The 12009-nt window shown below is 52.9% G+C and overlaps 1 protein-coding gene across 1 annotated transcript; it reads right to left on the bottom strand.

The window, feature by feature from the left end:
- Positions 1-618: 618 nt before the first annotated feature.
- On the bottom strand, positions 619-4602 carry ZDHHC24 (zinc finger DHHC-type containing 24). The gene is made up of 3 exons (XM_043969964.1): positions 4256-4602; positions 1282-1559; positions 619-1194 (listed from the first exon to the last, which is right to left on the bottom strand). The coding sequence occupies exons 1-3, from the start codon at positions 4528-4530 to the stop codon at positions 920-922; spliced, it is 828 nt and encodes a 275-aa protein (XP_043825899.1). The 5' UTR covers positions 4531-4602; the 3' UTR covers positions 619-919.
- Positions 4603-12009: the final 7407 nt, after the last annotated feature.

The raw sequence follows: 12009 nt of genomic DNA, 5'->3' as shown, positions 1-12009 counted from the left end.
CTCCCCCCCTTCTCCTCCTCTCCACTTGCTTGCTGTAGACCTCTAAGGGAAAGGGAAGGCAGTCACCAAACAGCTGGAAAACCTTTGGCTCTGTCACCGCACTGATGGGGAAACTGAGTCCTGGCTGGTAGGGAGTGTACGGGGAACAGAAGCTGGGCCTCAAAGCCAAGACTGAAGGGAGCCAGCCCTGGCCTGGGCAGAATGAAGGCCCTGCAGCCTGGAGGCTGGAGGCCAGTCCCCGAGACCATCTCCTCAGAATCCTGATGACAAGCTAGGTTACTCCCAATGCACAGATGAGGTAACGCTGCCCAGTGGTTGGAGTGCAAGGTCTGAGGTCAGATGCTTGGATGCTGCTTTAGGAACCTCAGAGCTGTGCAACCCCAGGGTCAGTCCCTAGACCTCTCTGGGCCCATTTCCTCATCCTCATCTCAGAAGTAACCAAAGCCCTGCTCCAGAGCTGTGGAAGGAGCTCATGGCCTCAGCCAGTCAGCCACTCATTACTCTGAACAAGGCTCTGCCCCTGGCTGGCCAGGCCCTGCCCCTTCCGGGCCTGCTCACTGACTCACGATCTGACCCAGCAGCCAGGTCACTGACAGCAGGAAATAACAACCCCCCAGGTCACATCAAGACTTTATTGTGGTGGGAAATGGATCAGGCCCTCAGCTGGGCCCAACAGCCCCACCCTCATCATGGCTTTGGGGGTGGGTTGGGGGAAGGTGCCAATGAAGACAAATTCAAGGGCCTAAGGGCCAAGCAGGGAGAGGATGGGAGGGACCCGCTAGGTGGGGGAGGGGTGGGGTGCTGGAGAATTTGATCCCAAACCTGGAGAGATCAAGCAGGCAGGGTGCCTGGCTGCAGCCTTCGATGCTCCTCAGCCCCCTCGGCTCCATCTGTCCATGATCCCCTTCAGTGCTCCTCCTCAGTCTGAGGTTTGGAAAGTGATCCCATCCCCAGGCAGCGGGGAGGCCAGGAAAGGCCAAAGCCACACAAGGGCCCAACGGGAACCCAAGGCAGCCTCCATGTTCCGCCAGGGGCCCAGGTCATAGTGGCGCTGGCCATGGGCCCACTCTCGCGTGGTCTGGCCCCGCAGCAGCAGCATCCCGTGAAAGAGTAGACCCGCCCCACAGAGCAAAGTGCCGGCCACACACGTGTCTGCAATGAAGGCCAGGGCGAACTGGGCCAGGGACACGCCACCTGATGGGAGCAGACACCGCGATGACCCCAGGAAGGGCCGGCTGGGGGGCCCTCCCCAGGGCCCTGTGCCCTAGCCAGCCCCCTCACCTGTGAGCAGCATGAGCCACGGCAACAACAGCAGCACCACAGCATGCAGCGGAGAGTGGGCCCTCAGCAGGACACCCAGGGCCGGGCCCAGCAGCGCCGTGACGTGCAGCAGGAGCCCCGCTCCATGGAGCAGCAGGCACAGGAAGGGCCGGTAGTTGCTGAAGCCCACACAGCGCCCCAGCAGCAGACAGTGGTGGTCCCGTCGCAGAACGCAGACCCTGCAAGCCGGGCAGTGCCCACTACGCGGGGGCACCTGGCTCTGGCAGTGGTAGCAGTAGCTGCAAGGGAGGGGAAGGGAGATGAAACACTGGCCCACCCGAACCAGGCCCCTGCCCCCTCTGCCACCTGACATTCATGTCCTTCCTTCCCCAGGAAGCCTTTGCAGGATTCCACCATAAACTCCTCCCGTTCCTACTGGGAAAGAGAGCTCCCTGTGTGGAAACTCTCTTCCCCATGCAGATCTGAGAGCTGCTGCGTACCTAGAGGCTATGTGACTTGTCCAGGGTCACACAGCTCTCAAACGTCAGAGAAGAATTGAACCCACATGCTTGGACTCTCAGGTCCAGTGCTTTCTGAACCGTCCCCCTGGGGGCTCCACTGCATCCTCAGGCACTCTCAGGCTGAGTCAGGCCAAACCTCCGGGGGGCCTCCAGCAGGGTACAGCAGGGACCAGGAGTTTGGGCACAGGCCTCACTGGCGCCCCCATCTCTCCAACTGTTCACTTTCAGTGGCATGGGCTTCATCTTCAGATGAGGACACAGAGCTGGCCAGTGGGCTTCCACGCCCAGCCGCCCCTCAGTTCACCCACAGACGTGCCTCACTCCCATCGTGGATCTGAGTTGGGGATGGCTGAGGGGGCCGGGTGGCCCTGGCTACCACTGACATTCAGCTGTCTGGGCTGCTACCAGACCCAGGCAGTGGCTGGGTGGGTGAGGATAATACCCCCTCATCTCCCTAAAAAGCCCCAGGTGAGGAGGCTGCAGCTGCCCCAAACTGGACTTGACAAGGATCTCAAACCCACTGCACGCTTTCCACCAACTCTGCCAAGAACCTTTTCACAAAACCTGACATGGCCCAATGTCAGGGAGGTGCCATCAGCTGGTACCTTTGACACCAACCTGGGGGCTTCCCACTTGCCTTCTGGCCCCCCTGATTTCTGGGGTTCAGGATGGCCAAGGCCAAATACCACTTTTCGAGGATCCCAGAACTATGGAGCTGAATGAAAGGGATGTTAGCAGCCTCCAGTCTATAGGCACAGGAGGGCCTGCTCCAACACCGCCAGGCAGCGGTCACTGTGCAGCCTCTGATGGGAGCCCTCACCCCTTCCACAAGAAGCTTTCCCCAGCATCAGCTTCACTGTGAGCCAGAATGAATGCAAGGTCCTCAGGCACAGGGTCTGTGTCACTTCTGTCTGTGTCCCTTAGGCCCAACACAGGGCCTGGCACGGGGGCGGGGGAAAGGCTCCATCAAGACTCATGGATCCATCTGACATCCCTACCAGAACCAGCTGACACAGCCCCTGACCTTCCTCATATGCTGCAGACTGCAGGGCCCTGGCCCACCTCGGACGCCCTCCTGGCAATTGATGCCCTCCAAAACCACGCCCAGACTCTGCAGGGGGTGGACAAAGGCAGAGCAGACCCAGCTCCACCCAGCCCCACTCCTAGATCTCTCCAGCCCTCACACAGCCCAAGGCCACCTACCCGGGCTGCCTTGAGTGGAGCCTGCCATCCACTCAAAGTCCCATGACCCTTTCCAGACTCCTGAGGGCCAGCCCTGCCTGAACCCATATCTACGGCCCTCTCCCCCATCACCGTTTTATATCATACTTTTCCACGAACATACTGACTCTCCCCCACGCCCTCCCCAGTTCTAGCACTATGCCCTTCCCACGCAGTGACCTGCAGTCCACCCTGAGAGCCTCTCCCAAATGGTAGGACCACCTTCGACAACCCAAAGTCAGTGCCATTGCCGTTGAGATATCGAAGGGACCCTTCAGTTATCTTTATTTTTTTTGTTTTGTTTTGTTGTGGGTTTTTTGTGAGGCAATTGGGGTTGAGTGACTTGCCTAAGGTCACACAGTTAGTAAGTGTTAAGTGTCTGAGGCTGGATTTGAACTCAGGTCCTCCTGAATCTAGGGTCGGTGCTCTATCCACTGTGCCACCTAGCTGCCCCCTAGTTATCTTTAACATGACAAAATGGAAGGGAAGAGACATGAAGATTCACTCATCGTCAAACAGATAACACACACCCAGGATTTGAACCCAAGTCCACCTTCTTCCCTCTACACTAGATTCTGTGTCTGACTTTCTGGGGCCTTGGTTCTCTCCTCCATAAAATAAAAAGTAGAGGGGGGGGGTCTCTCAGGGTCATCCCTGAGATCTCCTCTACATTCCTGTGCCTCCCTAGTCACCCTGTGAGCACAGCTCACTCCTGGCTCTTCCTCCAGCAGGACCCTCACAGAGCTGCCTGAGATTTCAAGCCTCCTGAGGGCAGGCGCTGTCTCCTGCCTTTTTGGCAAAGGTGCCTAGCCCATGTTGGGCACTGAAGAAACGCTTATCGGCCTCATTATCATCATGGCTGCTGGCCCTCTATATACATCATCTCATTCGGCCTAAAGCCAGCCCCGTGGGATCAGGTCATCATTCTCCTCCTTTTACAGAGAAGGAAACTGAGGCTCGGGGAGGTAAAAGGGCCACCTGCATCCGAAGCCGGATCTTCCTGACCCAACCCTAAGTCACTGTGCCAAGCTGGCTGCCCCTCTTCTCGAAGGTGGCAGGGGCTGGACTTCCTGCTCCGGCCAGGTGTGTCCAAGGAAGGAGGCACTCCCAGGGAGACCGGCACTGGAAGCCAGGCCTCCCCTGGGGCGGGCAGAGCACGGCCGGGGCTGAAGTGGGCAGAAGGGGCCGATGTGGGGGGGCCGCCTCTCGCCCCTCTCGCCCCCCTCCCCCCCCTCGCGCGCACGCGCACTCACTCCCAGCCGCGGCCCAGCGCCCGGCCCGCCAGCAGCACGCCGCCGATGCCCGGGTCCTGGAGCAGGAAGAGAGCCGCGTTGCCCAGCACGTTGAGCAGCTGGAAGGCGGCCAGCAGCAGGTGCAGCGCCCGCGCCAGGGGCCCCGCGGTCGGCAGCCCCGGCCCGCGCGCCAGCACGTAGGCCAGCTCCAGCGCCACGGCGGCCGCCCACAGCGCCGTTAGCAGCAGCGGCAGCCGCAGGCCCCGGCCGCCGCTGGCCGCCCACACGGCGCCCATGGCCCGCTGCCTGTCGTCGCCCGAGGGACCGCCCCGCGCGGCCGCCGCTGCCGCCCCAGCACCGCCGCCCGGTCCGTCCTCCGCCGCTCAGGAGCCGCGCCGCGCAGACCGCGGCCGCGCCAATCAGAGCTCGCGGCGCTGCCGCCCGACCCAATGCGCGGCGGCCGCCCGAGGACGCGGCGATCTGATTGGGCGAAGGGATGAGCCAATGGGGGAGAGCGCGAGCGGGGCCCGCGAGCTCGAGCTTCGGCCCCTCTCGCCTCCCACAGGCTCCACCCCCTGGGCTAGCGCCCCGCCCCTTAGGTTAGGGCCCCGCCTCCCAGTTCACCGCATCTCCCAGCTAGAAGAGATCATCAAAGATCTGTTCTGGAAGCACGGGAGTGCGTTCACATTCCATCCTTGACACTTACTGGGGAGGGTGGGGGAAGGAGCCCTTGGGAAAGTCCCCAAGCCTCCGGCTTCTCCCCAAGCCTCCGGCTTCTCCCCAAGCCTCCGGCTTCTCCCCAAGCCTCCGGCTTCTCCCCACGCCTCCGGCTTCTCCCCTAGCCTCCGGCTTCTCCCCAAGCCTCCGGCTTCTCCCCAAGCCTCCGGCTTCTCCCCAAGCCTCCGGCTTCTCCCCAAGCCTCCGGCTTCTCCCCAAGCCTCCGGCTTCTCCCCAAGCCTCCGGCTTCTCCCCAAGCCTCCGGCTTCTCCCCAAGCCTCCGGCTTCTCCCCAAAGTGCCGACTAAAATCCCACTTCCTACAAGCAGCCTTTGAGCGCCTCCTTAATGCTGGTGCCTTCCTTCTGTCAGTTCTTTCCATGGAGCCTGTCCATGTTGTTGGTCCATAGCTGTCTACATGTTGTCTGGGAGTTCCTCCAGGGCCGGAACTGTCCTTCCCCCTTCTGTGTATCCCCACTGTTTAGCACACCACACACAGTAGGCGCTTAATAAATGTTTATTGACTCACCTGTAACAGGAGCCAGAGAGCTCTGATATTGATGATCATCCAGCTGCCACCAGTGACAGGGAGGTCGCTAGTGCTCCCGGTAGCCTCTTTGTTCTACTTTTAGATAATTTGGGATAATTATTAGGGTGTTTTTTCCTACTCCAATATTTCTAAAGATCTTCAGTCTCAGCGATATGGGCACTCTTCACAAACATGCAGATTCAAGCCAGCCATGCTTGCCCATCCTCCCATAGATCCAATCTCCTTCAAGGGTAGTAGTAGAGGTAGAGGAAGGGGAAAGAATCTTTCTCCATATCTCTTAATATTGACTGGACACAAGTGAATCATTCCCTCTGTTATCCCGTCCTTAGTAAAATGTGGATAGCACCAGCACCTGCCTCACAGGATTGTTGTGAGGATCAAATGAGCTATGGGCTAAGTGCTTTGCAAACCATAAAATGTTACATGAATTCTAGCTATTATAAACTCACCAAATGAACAACCTAACTTCTTTGCACTCCATACATGTTTCTATTGGCATCCTTTAGACCAGAGGCATCAGACACACTGCCAGCCAGCTGTACAAGACCCTTCACAATGCCAAGTGCAGCCTGAATCAGATTAAAATGGGAAATATTGAACAAAATAAATAAAATTGCACTAAAACATAGATAATGTTAATATGTTCTTTTCTACATCAATATGCAGCCCACAGGGAGTCTTATATACTGTTTAGTGGCCCCAGCTTCTCTTTGAGTTTGACTTGGACTATGTCTCAGCCAGTTGATCAAATTCTTCTCTTTCATGGTTCTTTCTTAGTAATGTGCTGAATCCTCACAATCCCCTTGTCCTTTGGATGACACTCAGCTTTTAGTCTTCAGAGACTGTGGTAGCCATGAGACCCCAGCCCTCCCTACAGCATCACTGGAAAAGGGTTTTTCCTCTTACTTACATCAATTGCTCCTGGTTCTTGACTCCTGGGGCCAAACAGAGCAAATCTAATCAGTTCCTACATAACAGCCCTTCAAATAAGGGAAGACGGCCTTCATGATCCCCTTTCCTTCAGCTGATCCACGCAGGACATGGTCCGCAGTAGCCCTACCATCAGAGTCCCCCTTATCTGGATGGTATCCAGCATGTCAATCTCCTTCCTAAAATGTGACGCCCAGAACTGAGCACAATACTCTAGAGTTGATTTCACTAGAGCCATTGATGGAGTGAAGGATCCATCAATAAACATTTATTAAGCACCTGCCATTAATCACACCCTTGTGTGGGTGGAATTAAGTAGAATGGAAGCTTCTCAGAGGCAGAGATTGTTGTGTTTTAGTCTCTGGTGCTTAGCAAAGTGCAGGCATCTAGAAGAGACCTTACTTAGAGGCTACATAGTCCAGCCCCATCACTCTACAGATGAGCAAATAAGTTAAGTGATTCACCTAAGGTCACACAGCTAACACTTATCTGAGGGAGGAGATGGAGTCAGGTCTTCCTGGCTCCGAGGCCAATTCTCTAGGCACCCGGACTGATTAAGCATCTCTTAATGCAGAGTACTTCTTTTGGCTACTGTGAGGGAAAAATCCATCCTCTTCTCAATAATTCTCAGGAACTCAGCAGCGAAGTGACCAAGGCTTTATTTTCTTCTCATGAGAAGGAGGAACCCTAGTGTGCAGCCAGTGGGTGCCCAGAAAGGGGGCTCGCAGGCCCTGTTGTATACCCTAGTCCCTAACACGAATGGACCCTCCCCTTTTTCATCACTGATGGGGTTACAATCTACATGCAAAAACTAGCTAATCGGAACGCAGTATTCCCACCCCTCTTCCTTGTATGGGCATAACTCAGGAGTGGACCTTATACGTCCTTATATGGACACAACCCTGGAGTGGACCTTATTGAGACCAGGGCTCCTTGAACCATGTGACCTTGCTAACCTGACGGGGAGGAGAGGATCTGAGACCTTTGTCCTACAAACAGGTCAGGGGGAGTATGACTGACTGTTATATCCACATTGAGAGGAGACAACTACCCATTTCTCACAGCTACCCTGCCCTGTTTTCTGTTCTCAACACTGACTTTCCTCAGATGATTTACTTCCTGCCACTTGTCCCCCATCTTATACTCATTGACACCAGCTCTAAGACTATATTTCCCTCTATTACAATTCATCTTAGTCGAGCCACCCTTTCTTGTTTTCTGTCATCTGCAAACCTAATAAGTATGGCAGTTGGTCCTTCATCCAGGCCACTGATTTGTAAAAGTTCCCAGATCCCTGTGGCTCTCCAGTGGAGTGGAAGAAGTGTAAAGATGGTCTCTTCTTCCAAGTTGATACTGGACTGACCATTAAGGTCTCTTCTTTGGGCTTTGGCAGTCCTAGACCACCAACCAGTTTCATTTTCACCCAACTGTGCTAGGCTGTACCTGACAGCTCTTCATTTATCTTGTCCACAAAGTATCCTAAGAAACTTTATTTATCAAATGTTCTGCTAAAATCTACATAACCAGAAACAAAGACTTCCCCTGATCTGTTGGATTGGAAACCCTGTATTATGGGCCTAGAGCACCCCAGAAGTTCTCTGCGGTACATCAAGGAAACTTCTCCTTGAAAAGCTAAACCAAAGGACAGACACATCTAAAGAGATAAGTGGAACCAGATTGGACTGAGCTAGCTTTGGGACCTCCACCCTTCATTCTAGTCTCCCTCAACCTTGGGGAGATAAGTTTGGGTGTGTCTGCTGCCTTTGTGTCCTGAGGAGAGAGATGGCTTGAGATCTGCAGCCAACTCTCACCCAACTCCTCCAGCCAGTGGGGGGTGGTCCTCCCTCACTAAAGGAACTTTCCACAGTCAGATGATCACCCCCACCAGTCCTCTGTAAAAGTATCTACCAGTCTCCTGCTCGAGGAGAGAGGTATCTCAGAGCCACACTCTGTGCTATTCCTTTCTCTCCATGAGAAGTCCAATGATTTCTCTCTTGGTTTCCCTTCCCTTCCCTTGCCCCTAAATAAATGACTATCTTATTATAATTGCTTTTGTGTGCAAGAGGGTGTAATTCTTTTTTTTTTTGATGTGGCAAAGGTTCTTTATTTCCTTCTCTTGAGGAGGCACCCTAGTGTGCAGTTAGTAGGTACCCCAAAAAGGGACTCGAAGGCCCTGTTTTATACCCTAGTCCCTAACATGAATGGACCCTCCCCTTTTTCATTACTGGTCTGATTACTCAAGGGTTACAATCTACACGCAAAAACTAGCTATTTGGAAAGCAGTATTTCCACCCCTCTTCCTTGTATGGGAATAACTCAGGAGTGGACCTTATACTTCCTTATATAGACACAACCCTGGAGCGAACCTTATTGAGACCAGGACTCCTTGAACCATGTGACCTTGCTAACCTGAGGGGGGAGGAGGGGATCTGAGACCCTTGTCCTACAAACAGGTCAGGAGGAGTATGACTGACTGTTATATCCACATTGAGAGGAGACAACTACCCATTTTCTCACAATACCTCCTCTTTATTTTTGACTATTTGGCTCCTCTCATTCCATCTATTGAATATCTCCTCTGCCTTTTGGTCTAAATCTGTGAATATTAGCATTTGAGTGTTTGCCTTTACTTTCCCGAATGGAGTAACCTTTTCTGCTAACATCATATCAAGGGCTATTCTGTTTTCCCAAGCCATTTTGCGAGTTGCAGCCAGTTGTTCAGAAATACCCTGTACCGCATCCCTACTGTAATTGATGAACCTCTGCTGGTTCCAATCTACATTTTTAGTTATGGTTACCAAATGTAGGAGAGATTCTGGCACACCCCATGGGACCCCTATGCTATCTAGGCAGATTAGAGCATCAGATGACTCTTTTTGCCCCTCTGGACTATATTTCTTTCTTGATTTAGACTCAGATTTGGAGAAATACTCAGATGCCATAGTAAAGGGGGTGGCCAGCCACACCAACCCACAAGTCCCAGCCCAGTTAGGGGGTAAGGTTGGTCTTGCACCACAGTACCACCATAGGTTGGCTCGGGAGAAGATCAGGGATGAAAAATCTACCGAGTTGTTCTCAGTTACTTCCCATGTTTGGACACAACTTATATTACCCAAGACCAGAAAACCTCTCACCCATCTGAAGAGACAGGCAGGATGGTTTCCTGGGACTCCAACAAAAGTGGGTATGGGGGGCAGCTAGGTGGCACAGTGGATAAAGCACCGGCCCTGGATTTAGGAGTACCTGAGTTCAAATCTGGCCTCAGACACTTGACACACACTAGCTGTGTGACCCTGGGCAAGTCACTTAACCCCATTGCCCCACAAAAAAAAAAAAAAAAGGTGGGTATGATCTTTTCTGCTGTCCTTTTTATTACAGGAAAGAGTAGCTCCAAATCCCTGCAACTCTCACCCTTTGCCAACCTGTTCTGGTATAATTGAAGGAGACACCGGAACCCCTCCAGGCCAATCTGGACTTAGAGTCTGGGCAGCTGGTCTTCCCAAAGCAATGACCCATTCCATCCGAGCATCCATCCAAACCCAGTCTCTGTCTCCGCTGTCTGTCTCACGTCCTTAACTTCACTGGCCTGTAACTCAGGAGTTTCAGGGTTTCCTAATTTCCCTTCTGGACTTGGAGAGGTTATTTCCAGAGTCTTAAAAGAATAGGGGCAAATCCGGCCTCAGACACTTAACACTTACTAGCTGTGTGACCCTGGGCAAGTTACTTAACCCCAATTGCCTCACTAAAAAAAAAAAAAAGGATAGGGGATGTAGGATCCATGGGATTTTCAAAGGATATTCCTATTTTTCGTAGGGGATCAGTTCCTCCTTCAGATGCCCATATACCAAATCCTTTTTGCTCCTCCATTACATGTTTGCCTGAGCAGCTCCTACCACCCCAAAATGTTACTTCCCTTTGCCCCTTTTTGTACCAGGCTTGGTGTATCGTACATTAAAGTCTTTTTAAACTTCACCCTCGGTGGATCAGATTCTTTATTCACAGTCCACTGCTCATGTTTTGGTTCTGGTTTTTCTTCTGGAAAAGGTGCCCCTTTTACTTGAGAATAGTCAGTCCAGTTTTGCTCCTCAGTCCTTACTGCAGTGTCAGTGAAAAGTAACACCAGGAATGGCCCTTCCCAATCAGGCTCAAACTTGTTGCTCTTCTATGTTCTTATCAATACCCAGTCTCTGGGCTTAAATTGGTGAGCTGGAAACTCAAAAGGAGGAATCTGGGCCAGAAGTCCCTTCCCCTTGGTAAGCATGCTCCACCCTGCATTTGTGATGTCTCTGCTAAGTTCCTTGGACTCAGGAGTTGGGGGCGGGCCCCCTCTGGGCTCAAACCATTGCTGGGAGTGCTGGAACATAGAGGAGCTCCTTAAATCTCGGTGGGACCTCCAATTGTGAGGGAAAAAAACATCCTCTTCTCGATAATTCTCAGGAACTCAACAGCGATGTGGCAAAGGTTCTTTATTTCCTTCTCATGAGAAGGAGGCACCCTAGTGTGCAGCTAGTGGGTGGCCCCTGCAGCTAGTAGTGCCCACGGTGTAATTCTTTTTTTTGTTTGTTTGGGTTTTTTTAGTGAGGCAATTGGGGTTAAGTGACTTGCCCAGGGTCACACAGCTAGTAAGTGTTAAATGTCTGAGGTCACATTTGAACTCAGGTCCTCCTGACTCCAGGGCTGGTGCTTTATCCACTGTGCCACCTAGCTGCCCCACAATATATTTCTTTTTCTTTGTTTTGTTTTTTTTTTTGGTGAGGCAATTGGGGTTAAGTGACTTGCCCAGGGTCACACAGATAGTAAGTGTTAATTGTCTGAGGCTATATTTGAACTCAGGTCCTCCTGACTCCAGGGCCAGTGCTCTATCCACTGCACCACCTAGCTGCCCTGGTGTAATTCTTTAAAGAGAAATTCCTAAGGACCCCAAACCCCTATCCCTTCCCCTAACCCCCTACCCTATTTTCCCCATGACACCTGTCAAAAAAGAAAATGGGTAAATCTGGCCAGCCTGGTGCAAGCTGAAACATTTGTGGCTATTTGTGATTGCTGCCTCCTTTTCTAGATTTCACCAGTCATCTCTTCAATGATTTTGCCAGGTGTGGACGCCTTGCTCATCCGTCTCCAATTGGGAGACTCCACTTCTTTGAAAATGTGTGTGCCCTTTGTCCATTTCCAGTCCTGCCTGACCTCTCCCTTCTGGACAATCTGTCAAAGGTCACTCAGCAGTTACATCTGCCAAATGGGTCAGTCTTCTGGTCTGGGATGGACTCGTTTTGAGGGCAGCTATGTGCTGTCACAGGGGTCCTTCATCTGAAAGCTTAGCCTACCCCTCGTTCCCTCGGAAGCAGAGGGGATGTAATTGTAGCCGAGTGCAGGCCTTGCCTGCCTCAGCACATTCCCTGGGACGATAGCCCTAAGCCAGAGCAGTATTAATAGCCCGTACTGCATCCAGCTGGCTCGGCAGTCATCCCCAGGATTAGCACCCAGACTCTGGCTTCCCACACCTTCCCAGACATTCGGGCCCCTCCTGTTCCAGGAAAAAACAAAACCCACCCAAAGCATTTCCTTATGCCTGGATTTCTC

The sequence above is a fragment of the Dromiciops gliroides genome, chromosome 6 (genome assembly GCF_019393635.1).
Source record: "Dromiciops gliroides isolate mDroGli1 chromosome 6, mDroGli1.pri, whole genome shotgun sequence".
Classification (NCBI taxonomy): domain Eukaryota; kingdom Metazoa; phylum Chordata; class Mammalia; order Microbiotheria; family Microbiotheriidae; genus Dromiciops; species Dromiciops gliroides.
This window is presented reverse-complemented; position numbering and strand designations above follow the sequence as displayed.